Raw genomic sequence first — 19,287 nt, forward strand, 5'->3', positions numbered from 1 at the left:
CGTAGGTGTTGTGACTGTACACATGCAGATTTAAAGGATGCGCCTTGATCTTGGCCTTACTTTTGCTCTGGACAGCTGATCCTACAGTGAGGGCGAATAATGGCGGCTTTGTCTCTGACTGGGTCCCTCGGCCGTCAGGTAGCAGCATCATTGTGGAAACATAATCCCTTTGATCGTGCTACAATTCACAGCTGCTCATTTACATGACAACATTATTTCCTCCGTGTTGTGTAACCTCCAAACCGTCACTGGATTTCCTCAATCTGTGCCTGTAAGGATATCTAAATATCCTGCGTTTATCGCCCCTGACCCCCCCCCCCCCCCGACACACACACACACCTGACTGGAACAAAGGGTTCTCGTGAATGTGTGAACGGAACCCCAATAATTAAGAAAACAAATAGAGAGACGTGGCGAGAAATCACAGCCCTCTACTAGATGCTGCAGAGAGAATCAAAACAAGGCGCCATTTGCATTTCAGGCGCCCGGAGCAGAAAATAAACAGCAGTTTTTGGAGCGTGACGTGTTAAACACATTGCCTGTTGGCTACAGCTGTGCAGCTTTACAAAATGTCCTGTTTGGCGTTTAGACGCGCCCAAAATGACTTTCTAACCGTTTAAAAACCAAATCTGAGCCCGTTAAGTGGAATTTGGTTGCTGATGGAACAGCCAGCTGGGTTTAGATGACTGGGAACACTGGTTGAGGGTAATTTAGTGAGTTAGCGGGTTAATTCAGCCCAGTTTCGGAGAACTCGGTGGGGGGGGGGCAGACTGGATGAAACGCATAGCAGGTTGCAAGGATGTAAAGACACAACAAAAAGTTTCTACCGGGTTCAGAGGAAGAACAGAAGAGGAGGGAGCAGCAGGGAGAGGAGGTTTTCAGACCTCGTGGGAGTTCCGGAGTTCTGCGATGGTCGGACACCTGGGATCCCTGAAGTCATTTCACAGTTTGAAGAGAAAATAAAACGGCGCCGCTGGCAGATCCTCCGGTCAATATTGATGTTCAGGCCCCGCAGGAGTGTTGACCACATGGTTAAACAGTCAGTCAACTCAGAGGTTCACAACTGGGATCCTGACACAGTGAGAGACACAGAGAGGAAAATGCTGTGAAAGACGCTGATGGGGGGGGCAGAGGGCTGAGGAGATGGGGCGGCGAGAAGCTCGGGAGCCCTGGAGATTGGAGAAAAGAGGGAAAATAGAAGTGGCCTGGAGCCTGGAGCGGGAAAAGTGGCGTTCCATGCAAAGAGAAGGATGCAGCACAAGGGACTAAGAAGGAAGCGGGGGGGAGGAAGAAAAGAAGAAAGGCAGAGGAAAATCTAATCGGGGGAATGAGAAGGAGCTAAATATAATTTTCCTGATTGAGATTAACTTTAAATACCCTCAGATAAAAGCGCGTTTCATGGGCCGGGTGTTTCTTACTGGTCGCCAGTGACTCATCAGGAGATGGAGGAGAAACGGCGGCGCCGCTTCCAGCAGCATAACACCACAGCCCCCAACACTCCGCTGAGAATAACACCACAGACCAATTATGCCCCATGCCTCACAATGCACACCAGGCAGGAACACCACATCAAACACACCCGGGTCGGCTCCACTCGCACGTGCACGTCAGACCCACGCGCATGCGGGCCGGGCCACGCTGGCGAGGCCACTCGTTACCTCTCCCTGTCGGTGAAAGAGGACGAGGTGCTGCGTAACGTCTGCCGGCTGTCCTCTGGAGCCAGGGAGCGAGGGAGCGCGAGGGAGAGGGGGGGGGCCGCCCCACGGGAAAGAGGGGCCGGATGCTGGGAACAGCTGCGATCGTAACTGCAAGAGAAGGACAAGAGTGGAGGGTCAACGGAGGAGAACGGACGGGGGGGGGGGCAGAGAAGGTGACGGGGTGGCTGCAGAGAGCAGAGGTGATGAAGAAGCAGCTCTGCAAGAGAAACGGGGTAATATGAGGGAAGGGGGGGGGCAAAGTCTGCTGCATCACAGACCGCCGAGCCATTTTACACCAGCCAGCACATTACTCTGCCACTGTGAGAGAATTAGTGCACTCATCGGAGTCATTAAAACGCTGTCAGAGAGGGGAGGGAGGCAGAGCGAGAAATGGAGGGGGGGCGTGAGAGGTGAGAAAGATACAGAGGCAAAACAAAGCAAAGAGATGGGCAGATGGGGGGGCCACACCATCAGCGGCGGCGGGTAAGTGTGTGTGAGGTCAGGGCTCGGGATCCAGTTACTGTCGGTCTCCCCTCACGAACACACGCTGCTACTCTTCTATAATCACAAGGAACTGGACAACGGCCAATTTCCACTATAGGCGATCATTACAGTCCATCTGTACCCCCCCATCACCCCCCCCCCACTCCCTCCATCTAACACATGGTGGTATTTACACATTTATGATACTGAGGCCTGTAGAGAGCCTCTGCTGCCATATCTCCGCCTGAATCCCTGCCCGTGTCCCAGCAGCAGTGCGAGCGCGTCTCCAGCGTTCCACCACGACCGAGGCCGATCACGGGCGTTCATCACGTATCAACGCGCAGCGAACCCGAGGATTATCTGCAGATCTGCAGCCAGACTGGTGGCGCTGGAGAGATAGGAGAGGTGGGGGAGATAAGAGCTGGACCAGCTGTGCAAAGACAAGCGAGGCAGCGGCGATAAATGGAAGGAGGGAAGACAGACCGAAGAGAAGAACCAGCCACCGAGAGGGGGGCCGAGAACGTGCACGGAGGGGAAGGGCCGAGGAAGATGCTCCTTCTTTACATATAAAAGGAGCATGAAGAGAACACGAAGGAGTCCAACTCGCAAAGATGATCAGATAAACGATGTAAATGTATAAATAAGAGGAGGCGAAAATGAGAAAAGAGAGTGGTGATGAGCCGAGCCGGAGACGTCCCGGGGGTCAAATCCAGTAGGTGTTATTGGTTTGATCAGCAAAGCGTGCCGACGCTCCGCGACGACTCCCCATTTCCAGCTAATGGCCGCGTGTGCTGGCTGCACGGTGTTGGATGCCTGAACACAACATAAATTGTGTTTACATGCTTTGAGAGGCTCGACGCCTGCGGGCGCTCGGAGCGCGTCGACGCTGCTGGAACCATATTAACGCTCAGACCTGCGAGGCTGAGCTGCTCCTGCGTCGCCTCTTCCTCTCTACTGCTGCTGACAGCAGGTGTTTAATCATCGCAACGCTACTAAAGAAGCGAGCACGTGATCTTCGTCACGACGGCGATGTGCACCCCTGCGGTCGCAGTCACCCCCCCCCCCACATCCATATATCTATACGCTCTTCTATCAAGGCTCAAACACTTTTTGACCTTTGTTGGCTGCTGTGAACCTGGATGAACTGTCCATCACAGGGAAAAGGCAAACGAGATTTGTGGGTTTAAATATGCCGCAGCGCCACAAAATGAAATTTCGAGACAATTACTGTTGATTTCACGACCTTTCTGTTCTGTTGTCAACGTTTGCACAACTTCCAATCAGCAACTGGTTTAAAGCAAACTGTTTCGACATTAACCTGAATCTCAAAAAGCTCCATCACTGTCCCTTCCAGTGAGGAAAACACACACACACACACACACACACACACACACACACACACACACAGGCTGTGAGATGGACACCGTGTGTGAAGGGTTCAACGTCCTACCATAGTTTGGCCGTAATGACGACTGCCGCCAAGATGAGCAGTGACGAGATGGTCACGGTGACGTAGAACTGAGGGTCCACTGTAACACAGACATACGGTTACTCAGCACAGACCGAGGCTGTGTATGATTGTATCCATAACAACCGCACACATTAATGAAGCCGTTCTGAAGCAGCCAGAACATCAATCCCATGACATCATCTCTGCATCCCGCACTTCTTCAGCAGCCAATTCCTCCCTGAGTAACGACAACTTTTGGGGCGTTCTGCAGCCCGGCCACACACACACGCCTTCCCCCGGAGGAGTTTCTTCCCTGGAGGACTTGCGGTACGTGTGTGTGTGTGTGTGTGTGTGTGTGTGCTCATGTGGGTCCCTGATTCCCACCTTCCTCAGGCTCTGTCTCCTCCTGCTCTCCCTGCTGGTCTTTAGGTTCCAGCGTGTCCTCCTCCCGCGGGTGTGCGCTTGTGTCCTGATAAAGCCAGTCCTCGGACGCTGTGGCCTCCTGCTGGTTTCCATGCCGATGCAGGGGGTCAGTTTCCTGGCTGGAGAGGAAGTGGTTTGTCTCGTCCTCCAAAGGTTGCGTCGGACCCCAGACCACCGCCCACTGAGGGGTAGGCGTGACTTGGGCTGTGACAGACAAGTGGATCGACTGGGCGTCCACCTGCTCTTCATCCTCGCTGTCGTCATGGTTGCAGGTGGAGGGCTGGGTTGCGAGAGCAATCAGGAGGAGGGATATGAGGCAGCAGGGGGCAGTCAGTCGTGCAACAGGAGAGATGAAGCTGAAAGAGAAGTGGAGGAAAGAATGAGAAGTGGAGGAGTGACAGATAAGTTATGAGAGAAAATGTTGTCTACAGGCGCCGTGCGCAACCTCATCAGTTCAAACATCGATTCCGCCGCCAGCCGTCACTCAGAATGACATTTTTAGGCATCTGCACTCCACACATGCCTCAGACACCAGCCATCTTACCATCTCTCCATCGCTCCACTCTTCTCACTGAGACTTTGCTCCTTCGATCATCTCCCTCCGCACGACAGGACAGAGGGACAAAAGACAGAAAGGGCAGCGGAAAGGGAGGGTCCAGCTTTCCTCTTCTATTTTTTTTTTCCCGTTTCCAGTTTAAAAAGGATGTAACATAAGGCAGCTGGAAGAGCAAAGACAGAGAGCCAACTGTCACTTTCCCTTTTAAAGAAAAAGAAAAAACAATTACACTCCCCCGAGCTTTCAAATTCTACTAAACTGTCTGCCTCGGTTCCGTACCGACTCCACATATCATAAGCAGAGGCGCACGCTTCTCCCGCCGTTTAAATACAGTTAGCGTGCGCACACCTGAGCACGCCACATTCATCATCATTAGAGGCTTCGTGCACGCAGCCAATACTCTAAATGACACTTTGCGAAAAGAGCTGTAACTTGCTATTGCCAGTTACTGTCGAAATGCCACAGAAATGTCACACACACACACACACACACACACACACACTCCAACACATATCAGTTATCATGCCTACCTCTGGCAGTGGAGAGAGGGAATGAGAGAGGGAGAGAGAAAGGGGTAGATACAGACCAAGAGAGGGAGAAAAAAAAACATCGGTTGCCGTAGCGACCGAGACATAGTCATCTCGAGTAAGAGAGGGGAGAGATAGAGAGCAATGTAAGGAAGCACTGGAGTGTTGGAAAAGGGATTTAAATGCTAATTGTGTTTTTTTTAAGGATTCAATTAAATGGACGCGGTGGCAAAGAAATGAATTTGATAAGGCAAAAATAAAAGACTGAAATTGACATGAACGAAGTCATTCAAGAGGATAGATTTTCTTTTAAAAAAAACCCCAACTCTCCGGTTTTATTTACCAAAATAGCAGACACCCCAGAGAGAACAGCAGACGTTCAAAAGAGAGGAGGAAGGAAGGAAGGAATGGGAAAATAAAGACGGGATGAAATTCAATTAATATTCATTTGCACTGGCTGATGGCAGGAATGTTAAAATAGCTCAATCAGAGTGGAATAAACGAAGCCAACAACGTCTGAAACTGTGAAGAGTCACAAATGTGACAGCTTTATTGCATGTAAAAATATTTACATTGAGAGCAATATGCTCTCTCTCTCTCACACACACACTCACACACACTCTGACAGCCTGTCACACTTCACTCCCCATGCACCCTCTTCTGCCGCCGCTACGCTCCCACCCGATCGTTTTCTCTTGGCTGCTTCACGCCTTTGCGTCCTCACTGGAGAGCGCAGCGCCACCAGGAGCCAGACCCGCTGTCCTCTGCGCCGTCACACTCCCCGTCGATTTCCTCGTTACTGTCTAAATTTGAAAAGGAGGCCGTGAGGGTCCGGCAGAACATGCAAAGTCTGAATTGAAATTCACAGTCAAACGTGGAGTCCCTTGAGGACGTCGAGTAAATGTAACATTTTAGAAAGGGAACAGATGAAATCACGCTGTTTACCGTCAGAGTCCTCTTCATCCTCCGTGTCCCCGTCTGACTCCAGGACGCAGGATTCCAATTGGCTGTTTCTCTTCACTGTGACATCACCTCTGAAACACGTACATTAAATTAAAAGGCTAACCCACACAGAGACAGGTGCTCGTCCTGCAGCATGATTGATTTAAATGGCCTCGATGAGAGAAACATGCAAATAAAAAAGATCATCGGGACACGAGGAGCGACGACGTGCACTTTGCTCACTTCTGCTTTCCTGAACTGGGGAGCTGCTCCCACACGACGAGGCTGTCTCCCCCAGTGACCCACCGGTGGTCTCCGCTCCCTGTGGTCCACGTCGCGATGCAGATGATTCTGGGAGCGTCGGGCCAGGTCAGCGAGGCCAGGTACCGACATTGAGGCAGAGCAAATACTGAAAGGAGATCGGAAGGCTGAAATATTGATAGTGCTACCGTGATTTCACCCTCTCAGAGGGGAGCGGGTAACTTCTGACTGCACATCACCCTGCCACTCACAATTTAGCGAGCGCTCTCCGTTTGCCAGATCGTAGCAGGAGCCAATTAAGAGGCCTCCTGTCTGGTGAGCACAATCTGTTACCCCGGTGATGCTGCTGTGATTGGCCAGTTTGGACACTATTCCTGTGAAAAGTGGACAGATGTTTGATGGAGGGATTATGCAAATGTTCCTACATCCTTTCTCACCATCTCCAAATCCACCCCCATTACAGCGAATACACCACCGCTGCCGAGCTCACCCGTCCTCCAGTGCAGGATCTTGAGCCACGCTCGACCGTCGGCCAAGAATACCCGGTCTCCCCGCGGGCTGAGCGTGAGACGCCCGTCTCGCTGCCCACCGCAACCTGTCACCTGGGCGCTCCAGTGGTGCAGCAGCCTCAGAGGGTCTTGGTCTGAACACATGTTCTCCCACACAGACACCCCTCCCTCAGCTGAGCTGCTGAACACCAGCGGACCCTGAGACTGTGGAGGGCAAAGGAGGCACGGTTGTCATGGTGATCCACGTCTGTACGTGTTTGCTTGTGCATGTAAAATAGAAAGTCACATTAAAATAATATAGAAAATGGCTGGAGAATGCCTGCATGGTTTTTCTAAAGATGTCAAATAAATGCACGATCCATTTAAAAACGTACACTTCGGTGCTGTGTTGGTATAAATGGATTGAGTGCTCTGCATGATAAAAACAGAGCATGACAATGAGGGCTGTTTTGATCATTCCAAATTGAAAAATGCATCTCTGCATTCCAATATTTCCATAAAAGGCTTTCCCAACTCAATAAATTAACAATATGCTCTCTGAAATTGGAAAAGATCCGCGGCTTTTATCTCCCGATATATCAAAATCAAAGGATTTATTTTTTATTGAAAGCCATAAAAAATTTACAAGAATAAAAATGGTTGCTTCATTTCCTCCAGGAACATTTTGGGGGTCCTGCACCCACTGCCTATAGAAAAGCAGCCTGAACATAAAGGTGACGTGGACATCGGTGAAACAGATGCCCGAACCACCAACCTGGAGGGAGGTCACTGCGTCCTGGTGAGCGTTGATTGACTGGCAGTTTTCAAAGGTGTGCCAGCTCCAGACCTGAACCTTCCCCCCATCTGTACAGGTGACAGAGTGTGAGGTGAACATGTGCAGGGAGGCATCTGGCCGCCGTTGCCCCAGGCCATGGTTGACCTGTGCCCGACTGTTCAAGCAGTGTGCATGTGGCATCCTTCCCCAGATCGCGCCATCGCGCTAATTTCGTTGTAAACAAACGCCACATTTCATACCAACATGAAGATAAAGCCGTTCAGAATAAACTGGGAGCAGATATGAATCAGTGCTGAAACTAAATTATTCTGTTTGCCGTGATGGAAGTTTCAGAAAGAAAAAAGGAAAAAAACCTGCCTGACCCAGTGATGATGTAGCCGTCTCCCTCTGGCACAAAACATAGTGAACTCACTGCATTGAATGTGTAGATGGATTTAACGCACTGCCCTGGAGGACGCAGGAAAATACTCATTAAATGGCAAGAACACGCACCAACAGTCACATATAAATATATTGATCATGATGCACAGACACAGGCGCGTATCTCAGGAAAACCCCTGAGGTGCTTTCTACCTTCAGAAATACATTTATGTATATAAAGTATTATATCTCTGTGTCCAGGGGTGTTGGTGTTGTTACGCATACCGATGTCCAGGGTCCAGATCTTCACGCAACAGTCTGCCGAGCCGCTCAAAATAAACCTCTCCGTGTCGGACAAAGACAGGGACCGAGCTGGTGACAGGGCGAAGACATGCAAATGAGCAGAGCAGGGTGAGAGAAGAGGAGGAGAAGGAGGTGGGGAGAATATGGAAGGAAAGAAATTAGGCTGGGAGGAAGCTGTAAATAAGTAATGATGTACAAAATGAAACAAAGGGGATCGTCACCAGAGCCATTAAGAGAATAAGGAACAGATGAACACAGAGCGATCTGCAGTTCACCTGAGCGACGTCATTTATGCTCCGCTCTTCCCGACTTAGCGTTTCATGTTCGGAATACAGACAGAGGAGGGAGTGTGGGAGCGGGAGAGGCTGTTTAAGTTCAAGGGATGGAAGACTGAGTGTTTCAGACAGACGGAGAACTCTCAAACGTGTCCACCGAGATCATCTCTCACTGGGGCGTCTCTGATAAACTGCTCCTATAATTACCAGAGCTCAGGACACCAGCGTTACTCAGCTGCTCATGGCCCACATCTGAGGCTGTGTTCTCTCACCCAGCTCCTTGCAGTACTCCAGAGGGGGCGCAGACAGACATGTGACCCCGCCGGTGTGACCCCCGAGGTTCTTCTGCTCCGTTGCCGTAGGAACGTGCCACACCTTCACCGTCGTATCTCGGCTACGTGGGCAGAGGTGGAGGAAGAGATGTAAATCTCGAGTGAGAAATGTCAGGTGAGAACAAGTTGAAAACGGTTCAATGTGAATCTCAAGGGGGGCGCGGGATTGAGGAAGAGGCGGAAAAAACTCATCCATGTTGGGGAGCGAGTGGGAACATATTGGGTGATAAATTAGCTGAAGTGTTCACTTTCCACGTCCATTACCAAATCAGGATTCCTTTTGCTGCATTACCTCCCAGAAACCACCAGGCTGTCAACAGCGAGCACACAGGTGACGATGTCATGGTGGCCGCACAACGGCCTCAAGCGAAACTTCGCCTTCTCCCACAAAGATCGGAGCGATGACAATTTGGCTTCTGTGGAGGAAACCATTTGTGCAATTAGTCACGTCGCCTTCCGAGCATCCCAGCTTGTTTCTCTAGACATCACGGATAAGGCTGCCAAGACGAGCTCCAAGGATGCAAATCAATAAATTCCCCTATTTTCAGGGGAGACGAAGCAATTGTTTGAATGCAGGCAGCGTCACACGGGCTTGTTACACTCCCCTCCTCACATGAATAATTACTTCATTGCAAATGGAGGCAAAGATTTCCAATTTTTAACTAGAATCCACATCACTTCCCACCTTCCTGCTGCAGCTCCCTGTCCTGGTCTCCACGCGGAGCTGACAAGCCGGCGGTCTCCGCTCTGCTCTGCCTGGCAGCTGGCGCCCGAGTTGCTTGAGCTTTGGTCTCCTCTCCCCTCCGGACCTTACAGGCTGGAGGCGGATGTGATGGGGGGGCGGCGGCGGCGGCGTCCCTGTGTCAGTCAGGAAAGCAAGATGTGAATGATTAATGACGGTGCGAAAGGCGGAGAGCAGCAACCTGTTGTGCTTCGCTGCGCCCCACAATAACAGAGAAAAATGCTGTGCTCATAGCGGCTCAACGTCTGTGTAGTGATATTAGAAACTATGTGTTTCGCTCAGCATTGAATAATATCCTCCCTTGGCAGATTTAGCGATCCGTGCCAAGTCCTGAAGTGCTTTAACAGAGTGTCGGCTGTTGTGGTTGATGTTTACACGCCGGCGTACAGTGGAGGTCCCCGTTTCATTCAAGTGTGACAGCATTTGACCGCCAATGTGCTCGGAGAGACGCACAGAAAAGATCAAAGTCTTGTGAGCCAATGTTGTTGCTTTTGAAGAATTCTGTTCCCCTCCATCTGGACCCTCTTTAGCCGATACCTCTCTCACTTCCTTACACATGTCTTTTCATCTCCTCCGTTTTTTCGTCTCCCACAGTCCCTGGAGTTTGCTGCGGGCCAGAAAGCTGCAGCTGAAGCTCAGCCAATCTGGAACGCAGCTCCGCCTTTCTGGAGATCTGAGAGGCAAGAAGGCACGAGACTGGATGTAAAGCCAGGAGCTAAATCCACAAGTTGTTTACATGCACAACAAAACGATGGAACTGCGTTGATTTATTCGCCTGCAACGGGCGAAGGATGATGTCGCTCTCCTGTCTGAGGGGGAATTCTCCAACACTTGGCTTTAATAATGACAGTCTTGTATGACACATGTATGAAAATGAGATTTAGATTTTAGGGAGAGAAAAGCTTGTTAAGAAGATCTGACACAGGCACACGTTTATTGGAAATTAATTAAGTCAAATCCTTTGCTGCTATATATTTTAAATATTTTTATAGATCTTATTTAGGAGTGATAGTGAGCGTATTTTGAATGGAAAAGTGATAGGGACTATGAAGGAGGAGTGCATTTGAAGTAAAGCTATCACAAGAAAATTGGTGAAAAATAAGTGAAAGAACATCTGTACAACAAACTACTGATATTTAGATTTCATCAAGGGAACAGACAAATGAACAGAACGGATGTGACCCAGTCACAAACACGCGGGCTTCAGCTATAAATCATTTATTTCTGCATGAGCACATTTGTAAATGCATCTTTTTTATTTTGTAGATGTTTTCGTTTGTTTTGAACAAGAGTCTTTCACTTATATTGTAACTAATAACCGCGTACAGAACCTACCTATGCAGAAAAGCATCGTTTTATTAAGCAAGTCGTCAGAATCACAACGTAATCTTCAGTTTTAAGCGTTTGTCGCAGACACAACATAAATTAGGGGTCATTAAATTAGGCATCTGCTCCTTAAACACGATACTGTCCTGAATTTCAGAAATACATTTTCTGATAAGCATATCAACTCCCAAAATCCATTCTGCATTATTAGTCGCATTATTAGTATGAATGAATCTTAAAAGCATCTCATCTGCGGGACCGGTGCTGCTCATGGCTCAAGGTTCGGGGACAGATAAATTCAAACGATTGATCTTGGCAGTTCTGATCCAAAACAGGCAGGAATCTTTCAGTGAGCTTCTTGTTAAACCTGCTCTGCTGGAATATTCTAAAGCCAAAGCACAACAATGGCAAAAACCCGATTTGTGCATCTGAAGCAGAAGCCACAGTCGTGTTTTTACTCCTTTGGGAAATCGACACTGGTTTTGCGGGACAAACGCGCAAATGCACAAAAGATAATGTGTTTCTATACCTTGAATCTCTCCTCTGCAGTCAGACTGATTTTAATTTCCAGATTTTCAATCTGCCTCAACTTCTTCTGTATTTTTCTTACTTCCCCCATGTGAAACTCACGATCTATCTAAACCTCAATCCTAAATTTAATCCAACTAAATATTAAACTTCGTGGCTAACCCTCAGTTTTCAGAAATGCGTTGCTTTTGAATGAAAACTGCTTCCATGTATTAGCAGAGTCTCGTCGGGGTGTGATGAGACGTGTCGCCGGATGTTGACGAACAGAGAAACGTGTATAGCCGTTTTTATAGCGACACCACTCGGACGGTTTGGGTATTGCACCGGCGGTAGCGGAACAATTAATCCCGCAGGATTGTGCGTGACACTTCATTCGCGTGTTGTCGCCACTGTAGAAAAGATAATTGGTATCTAAAAGCAAATTTGGACTTTACATAACCGGTAGCAAACATGTCTGAGTTTGTCATCGCAGTTGAGTCATAATAAAACAGAAATGAAGTGAAGTTGGGAGACTTCATACGATTTGAGATTAATATGAGGAATTTATTTTGAAATGAGTATTTGCAATGTTGGGGTGTAACCTGTTATGTTTGATATTTTAATGTATGTTATGTGATAGGAGGCGTTTATCTCTGTTCAAAAAATAACTCCAAAAGTTGTGAACAGATTTTCTTTTCTTTTTTTAAATTTATCATGGGTCAAGGAAAAGATGAATACATTTAGTGATATTTCAGATTCCACCGAAACTTTCAGCTTGATCTTCCAAGGAGTTTGGATCTTTACTACGATACTACAGGAACAAGTCTCAATACGTAGGACGACCTCCTTGATGAAGGTCTTCCCCGTAGGAGTGCTTTTTAGCTCATTTAAATTAATTTATTGAAACAGAGACAAAGACGTGTCAAAAACCAGTAGCGAAGGTAGAAAACTGCCCCAGCAACCCAAGCTCTCAGATCCGATGGTTCAGACCGATATAATCCTACAGCTCCTTCTCAATTTATCCATTATAATTCGGAGACAAAGTTAGTTGACCAATTAGACAAAATCGGTAGCTATACCAAATCACTTAACAAAAATCTCACTATATAGTGGACTTAATTTCTGGAGAGTCTGTGCGGACACACTTAGAGGCACTTAGGCAAACTAAACCTAGGGAAGGAATGTGATTTCGATTTAGATGAAGATTAACTGACGGGCTGTGGGGAGTTTTTAAGAAAAAAATACGTTTTAGGGTGACCGGAAGTGACGTCACCACTCTTCTTTTGTCTGACGGCCTCTTCCGGAGGAAGTGGAAGCTCTTCGTGGCAGCTGCTTCACCGGGGGGAAAAACTAAAAAAAAAAAAAAAAAGCAAAAAGGGGGGAGAAACTCAACTGCTTTTCCAAAAAATTGGACCAAACTTTAGGAGACATTGACATTGTCCCCTCCGACGAGGGTTCCCCGAGTCCAGACGTGGTCGTCTTTGCCGGTAAACGTCATTATTCCTCCCGCTATCGGTTGTATTTTTGAGATTTGCATGACTTCGTTGCCGCCTCCCCGCCCGTCTCCATAGCCGGAAGTTTGTGAAGATGGTCTTTTTTTTTGCTTCAGGTTTTTTTTTTTTTTTTTTTTTTTTAAATCCTTTGGGTTTTTTTTCTTTAGTTGCCATATTTTCGAAGCAGGGGGCACTACAGACTGTCTTCATTAACATTAGCCGAGGCTAACTCTACGTAACACCGGGGCTAATAACAAGATGCTAACTGCGAAAAATAGGCCTCTATAAAGTATTTTGATTGTTGTAAGTGCTCAGTGATTAATATCCAAATATATGTACACGAATAGTGGACTAAACGAAAGCTCTACGTCCAAAACGATCCTCCTAGAATCTGTTTGCTTTTGCCAAGTTCCAAGGAAAAAGATCATTTTGCACTGTATTCATTTTCATTTATAAATAATTCGTGTTACCATATATGTCTTTATAATAACTGTTCATGTGTTTATGCATCACATGGATCATATTTCTGAGCCTCCACTAAATGAATAATTCAATATTACCTCATTATTGGTTGTATATAGAATTCCTTCCTATACGTGCTAGCTTCCTTGTTAGTGCGCTTTTAAAATGTGCTAAAACATTTGTGATTATTATTTTTTTTTACATCCAACCAATCAAAATGATTAATTTGCAACAGATGCTTTTCGATTATATAATATATTTGCAGTTGAAGTTGTTTTCTGGGCTTTACTGCTTTGTTTTCTGGCTTTTTCTGCTCCTCCTGTCATTTATTCATGTATTGTAAAGTAATTTTCTCTATAAATTACAGTATCTAACTCATTGTTGTCTGTGTTAATTCAGAAATGATGGAAGAGTCTCATTTTAATTCATCATATTTTTGGTCTCCAATCCCCACTGTGCCCGGACAGGTAGGTCTGAATGTGGGAATATTTTTTTTAGTTTGGAAGAATATGTGTTGTAAAGAAAACCTATTATCCCCAATACCAGATAGAGAATGCCATGTTCCTGAACAAGATGAAAGAGCAGCAGGACAAGAGTGTTTCCTTCCCCACGTCCTCAGCGTCACACTACCAAACAGCTGTTCTCACCATCCCCACATCTGGGACAAAGACAGATGGAAGCGGACAGGCCGGAATCGTGACCCCATCTCATAGCACCCAGAACCTGTTGCCTGTTCCATCCACAGGCATAATGACAGCAGGTTAGTCTCTGCACATCAAAAACCTCTAGATTGCTACCATCCCAGCCTCTTCTGGTTTAGCTCACTTTAAAATTACAACCCCAATTACTCCAAAAGCCACAGATGAGTTGAGCACTCTGTAAAAACAGTTCACATTTTGGTTCTGTAACATAGTGCAAGTATAAAAGTTGTGTACACGGCTGAAATGTGTCCACTGTGTTCATTTCTTTTGTGCCTGTACTTTGCTGTTATTTCTTTTCATGTGGTTTGAATCCCGGCACTCTGGAGCGTAGCTGGCCTGGTCATCACCACTCCTCAGGGAACACTCGTCTCTCCCACTTCTTCCCAATCATTTGTCTCTGGGCATCCAACTGCAACCACTATGATTGTGTCTGCTCTTCCTTCTCACGGTAAAGGATCTACAATGACGTACACGTGTTTTTCAAATGGCATCAAAGTTACGTTAATGAATTTTCAGATCTATGCAAGCGTTACAATTAATAAGCGCGTTAGGCAAAACTCTCAATTTAATGGTTTGGAAATGCACCTTCAAATAAAATTAGACCTAAAAAACTGCTAAATACATTTCTGCTTTTTTCTGTTAACCTGCTGTTGTACATTCCCATGTAGACAAAAAAGAAGGAGCTGGAGCTTCCCACATGGTTGTGATGCCTACACCTTCCAAACGGGGCAGAAAAAAGAAGACAACGTTGTCCATGGTGGGTCCTGGTGGTGGGCCAGGAAGCGAAACATTTATATTGGCTCATCTGACACCTGGTGGCCAGGCAAGATTAAAAACCTGGGCAGGAAATTCTAAAATATTTCCCATGCGGGTGGACTAAAGAAAGGTTTTTTTCACAGTTGACAACACTGCAGCATCATCCCCGAGCCCCATATGACCTTGCAAATGAAGATGAAGAGCACAGTCCCAAAGACAACATCAAGACGTACAGGTAAACGTGCCCCTGTGTGTCAGCTCTGAATGTAAATGCACACGTTTGTTCACGTCTACTGCAAATCAGTGTAGAACTATTCATCTTTTCCAGATGAAATAGGTCCAGCTGGATTTGAGCCTTTGACACACACCTCCTCCTCACATTCACTGCATGTTGTGGCAGAGCTTTTTAATGTCTTGTTGATTCTTTGTCCTGGATTCAATCATTGCTTGCTTAATATTTTCTGGCTCTGTACATATAAAAAAAAGAAAAGGCAACTTGTCTCCTGCTGGCCTCAGTTTTCAAATGGCATGATCTGTGAGGTGGCTTCCTTTTGTCTTGCTCTTTGACCTTTTAGCACGTGCCCTTGCCACTTGTCACTGCTGTCTGTGGCAGCGTCTGCTCTTGCGTTGCGTGTTTACACATAGGTTATCAGGCTTATCTTGGTCTTGTTTAATTTTTTCAATATTTTTTAATGGTGTAGGATTCATTTTCTATTTCTGTCTTACAATTTCTTTGTGTGGATCATTGCCCCGCCCCCCCCACCCTTCCAACAACCTCCATCTCCTTGCTTCTCTCTGACCACCATTGTCTCCTGCGGGTCCTTTTCTGTGTGACTCCTTCATCCCACTTGTTCTTCCGTTCCCATGTCTCTCCGCCTGTAGGTGCCGGATGTGCGCGGCGACCTTCCTCAATAAGTCTGACATGCAGATCCACTCCAAATCGCACACAGAGGCCAAACCTCACAAGTGTCCTCACTGTGACAAGTCATTCGCCAACTCCAGCTACCTGGCCCAGCACATCCGTATCCACAGCGGGGCCAAGCCCTACACCTGCTCCTACTGCCAGAAATCTTTCAGGCAACTCAGTCACTTACAGCAGCACACACGGTACTTCAGACAATACCACCCCGTAATGCAGCCTTGTACCACATTCCAGTGTCTGTCGCCCTGCCAAGATCCTTTGGAACCACTGGCTTTTAAAAGTCACTTCTTTCCTCTTCGGGAAGACGTTAGAGGCGCCTGCACGCAAATATTTTACTGCCAGATGCTGATTGCATGCATCACCGCTATTCGAAATGCAGAGTGCTGTCTTGTCCTAGATGATCCGAGGAAAGTGTCTCTTTCATTTCCTTTTCATTTGTGTGGGCTTACTTGCTTCTCTCAGTACTTTTGCATCTCATTGCCCTGCTTGGCACTTTAAGATATTGTCTGTGTTCTGCCATTTTTTATTTTTATTTTTTTTTGCTTTTTCTCCACAAATGCACCTACGTTCCTGCCATGAAAGTTTAAAGTTGGTTTCACTGCGCATTTTGCTTTAACCCATATGTCACTTGTTCTGTTCATTTTTCAGCCCTTTTGCTTCTTGCTCGGTGGCTCTGTAGCCCTCTGCAGCCATGCTGTTGCTTTTTATCCTGACTGACCAAATAGTTATACTCATTAACTGGTCCAAATTGATGCATTCATTGCATTATTGAGCATAATCAAGTCAATTTCATATGCAAAGTGAGGATGTTGGTGTTCTCTGAAACTGAACTGTGCAATTAAATATCTAAAACTTTTTTCTTTTTTTTTTTAAAAAACTGGACAGATTTTTATACACTTGTCTTTTGACCTAACTTACAATCCTCTCTCTTCTTTTATGCTGCTCGCCCTCATCAGGAATCACACAGAATCAAAGCCCCATAAGTGTCCTCACTGTACAAAGTCGTTTGCTAACTCGAGCTACCTGGCTCAGCACATCCGCATCCACACCGGTGTGAAACCGTACACCTGCCACTTCTGCCACAAGAGCTTCAGACAGCTCAGTCACCTTCAGCAGCACAGCAGGTCAGTGGCCTTGTGGTTCCATCCCACTGCACCGTGTTTTTGAGTTTAGTTGACGGCACAATTAACAGAAATGTCCATGTGAGTAAATGGATGGCGCGCGTTTGTGATTCTGTTCATAATTCAGGATTCACACCGGAGATCGGCCATATAAGTGCACCCAACCGGGCTGTGAGAAAGCCTTCACCCAGCTCTCAAATTTACAGGTTTGGACTATGCTTTTTTCTTTTTTTTTAATTGGGTACTCTTTACATGTTTATCTGTACCTTTTGTGTGATATTTTTGGTGTTCTGTAAAACATTTCTTTTTACTCTTTTTTCCCAGTCCCACCGGCGCCAACACAACAAGGATAAACCCTACAAATGCACCTTCTGCAATAAAGGATACATAGATTCAGCGAGCCTAGAAGTGCACATGTCGACGCACACAGTGAAACACGCCAAAATCTACTCATGTGGCCTGTGTGACCGTACATATACCTCAGTAAGAGAAACGTCCATTTCTGAAGAGCATTACTACATGAAACGCTATGAATCGTCTGTGTGGCATCAGACAACTGGCAACCTCTTAACACCCTGTAGTCATTGTTTCCCCTCTACCTATCCTCCCCTCATCTCAGGAGACGTATCTGGTGAAACACATGGAGAAACACAACCCGGAGCAGTTGACTGCACAAGCAGTCATGGCAGGACAGGCAGCACAACAGAAACGGAACCAAAGGCAGGGCCCGGCCGGAGCCCAGAACCAGGTAGAGAACGCAAATGGAGGGTCGAGCCGAACAGCAGGCGCTGGGGACGGAGCAGTGGGCAGGAACCAGCAAGGACAGAGCCAGAGGAACTACCCTCAGACAGAAACAATCTCTTGTCCATTCGATCTCCACCAGTACAAAACAGTGTCTGCCGGTGACATCCACTATAAACCAGTAGCAGTAGAGAACATCACTTCCAGCAAGGACCTCTATCTCACTGTGTCGACGTCCACCATTCAAGTGGAGCACCTCAACTCTTGAAGATGATGGTGAAGAATAAGTGAAATCAAGAAGTGGAAGAAGGATAATCAAATAATAAAAGCAATACTTTGACACCAGACAGTTGGAATACAAAATACTTTGCGTGAAGATTGATGCAGACCAGACGATGCTTTGTCACACTGTACAGTAAACTGGAGGCTACGTTTTACCATCTTTTTCTTACCGCTTGATTTGTTTTGCCTGTTTTTATCGGTCCCCACTGAATAGGAGGTGCACATAAGATTCAGTCCATCACAGTGATGGTTTTCTGAAGGGCATGACAGTCAAAGGGCAGTGCTCTTCATTATTGTTTGATAAACTTGTGCTATTGTCTGAGCGCTTTGGCTGCAGCGGCGTACCGGACTGCCTTTGTTGCTAAAATTGGCTATTTAACTTAAAAGGTACATTTTATACTGCCATATACTCCCTTTTTTATTAGGGTCAGTAAGTTTATGAGATTGTAAAATACCTTCCTAAATTAATATTTTTACTGTAACCCTTTCCTTTTCAGGAAAAAAAGAATATATATAGCTAAGTATATAAATTTGCAGTATGTCCTCCAGTGTGTAAATTGCAACTTTGTGTTTATAGGACGTGGACGCCCATTTAACTAAACTCTTGTGAGATTTCAAACTTTCAGGGAAATTAACATTTCTCACAATACTCTTGTTAAATCTCATTCTATGCTCCAAAATGATCCAGATGTGATTTTCATATATTCAAAAGATGACAATGTAATAGACATACTGAAACATTACAACACAATAAATCAAAACATTTGCTTCAAATTTGCATTCTTTAAAAAAAGAATATTCTTCCGTTGTGTGCCCCAGTGACCTCATAAAAACTGGACTGAAAATCTCATTAAATGTTTTAAATGAATGGATTTTTTTAGCATTACTCGTTATATACAAGCTTCGATGTTAATTTGTCACTTCCTCACAGTGATGACTTTGTACCTCCAGGTATGTTGAAATGTGTGTTTGGACTGTCCCATTATGCTTTACTGTCTCATGTGTAAATGACTGATTTGGTTATGTTCATGATTTTTTTTTACATTATAGGAAGGGAAAAAATAAAATCTTCGCACTTAAAGTGGTACAAATTCAACGCTGTTAAATGTTGGATGCGGTTTGTCTGTTAAGCGCAGGCTACAGTTGTGTCAGCATGAAGACTTTTAGGTTTTTGTCATTTTTATTAGGCTTTTGCAAGGATAGGCCTCAGCAGTCACCCCTTGTTGTCCAGAGAGCGTGACATAACTAACCAGGTAAACCAAGAGAAAACAAGCTTGACGCAAATGAACAAATTACAAGTCTGCACTGGATATGACGTCACTGAAATACGTGCAGGAGTCC

At 46.3% G+C, this 19,287-nt stretch overlaps 3 protein-coding genes across 7 annotated transcripts; 1 reads left to right on the forward strand and 2 right to left on the reverse strand.

Moving 5' to 3' along the window:
• Positions 1-384: 384 nt before the first annotated feature.
• On the reverse strand, positions 385-5,087 carry pianp (PILR alpha associated neural protein). The gene is made up of 5 exons (XM_003966325.2): positions 4,598-5,087; positions 4,015-4,409; positions 3,631-3,709; positions 1,659-1,805; positions 385-1,071 (listed from the first exon to the last, which is right to left on the reverse strand). The coding sequence occupies exons 1-5, from the start codon at positions 4,606-4,608 to the stop codon at positions 1,050-1,052; spliced, it is 654 nt and encodes a 217-aa protein (XP_003966374.2). The 5' UTR covers positions 4,609-5,087; the 3' UTR covers positions 385-1,049.
• Positions 5,088-5,653: 566 nt separating this feature from the next.
• Positions 5,654-11,766, reverse strand: LOC101076271 (pre-mRNA-splicing factor PRP46). Its single transcript, XM_003966326.3, has 13 exons — positions 11,491-11,766; positions 10,190-10,308; positions 9,579-9,751; positions 9,186-9,309; positions 8,834-8,955; positions 8,269-8,355; positions 7,981-8,070; positions 7,603-7,691; positions 6,830-7,052; positions 6,591-6,713; positions 6,322-6,487; positions 6,082-6,170; positions 5,654-5,939 (listed from the first exon to the last, which is right to left on the reverse strand). Exons 1-13 carry the CDS (start codon positions 11,578-11,580, stop codon positions 5,857-5,859), a joined length of 1,578 nt encoding a protein of 525 aa, XP_003966375.2. The 5' UTR covers positions 11,581-11,766; the 3' UTR covers positions 5,654-5,856.
• A 986-nt stretch (positions 11,767-12,752) lies between these two features.
• Positions 12,753-19,042, forward strand: znf384b (zinc finger protein 384 b). Of its 5 annotated transcripts, none has more exons than XM_011605916.2 (11): positions 12,753-12,955; positions 13,823-13,890; positions 13,970-14,183; positions 14,456-14,572; positions 14,793-14,947; positions 15,024-15,115; positions 15,763-15,987; positions 16,759-16,926; positions 17,051-17,129; positions 17,248-17,406; positions 17,543-19,042. In XM_011605916.2, the coding sequence occupies exons 2-11, from the start codon at positions 13,825-13,827 to the stop codon at positions 17,930-17,932; spliced, it is 1,665 nt and encodes a 554-aa protein (XP_011604218.1). In that variant the 5' UTR covers positions 12,753-12,955; positions 13,823-13,824; the 3' UTR covers positions 17,933-19,042. The 5 variants fall into 5 exon arrangements, with proteins under 5 accessions (XP_011604218.1, XP_011604220.1, XP_011604221.1 ...); XM_011605918.2 differs by having other exon boundaries at positions 12,754-12,955; positions 14,793-14,881; XM_011605917.2 differs by lacking the exon at positions 12,753-12,955 and adding an exon at positions 13,121-13,264.
• The last annotated feature ends 245 nt before the right edge of the window (positions 19,043-19,287 follow it).

Source organism: Takifugu rubripes, chromosome 7, assembly GCF_901000725.2.
Source record: "Takifugu rubripes chromosome 7, fTakRub1.2, whole genome shotgun sequence".
Lineage (NCBI taxonomy): Eukaryota > Metazoa > Chordata > Actinopteri > Tetraodontiformes > Tetraodontidae > Takifugu > Takifugu rubripes.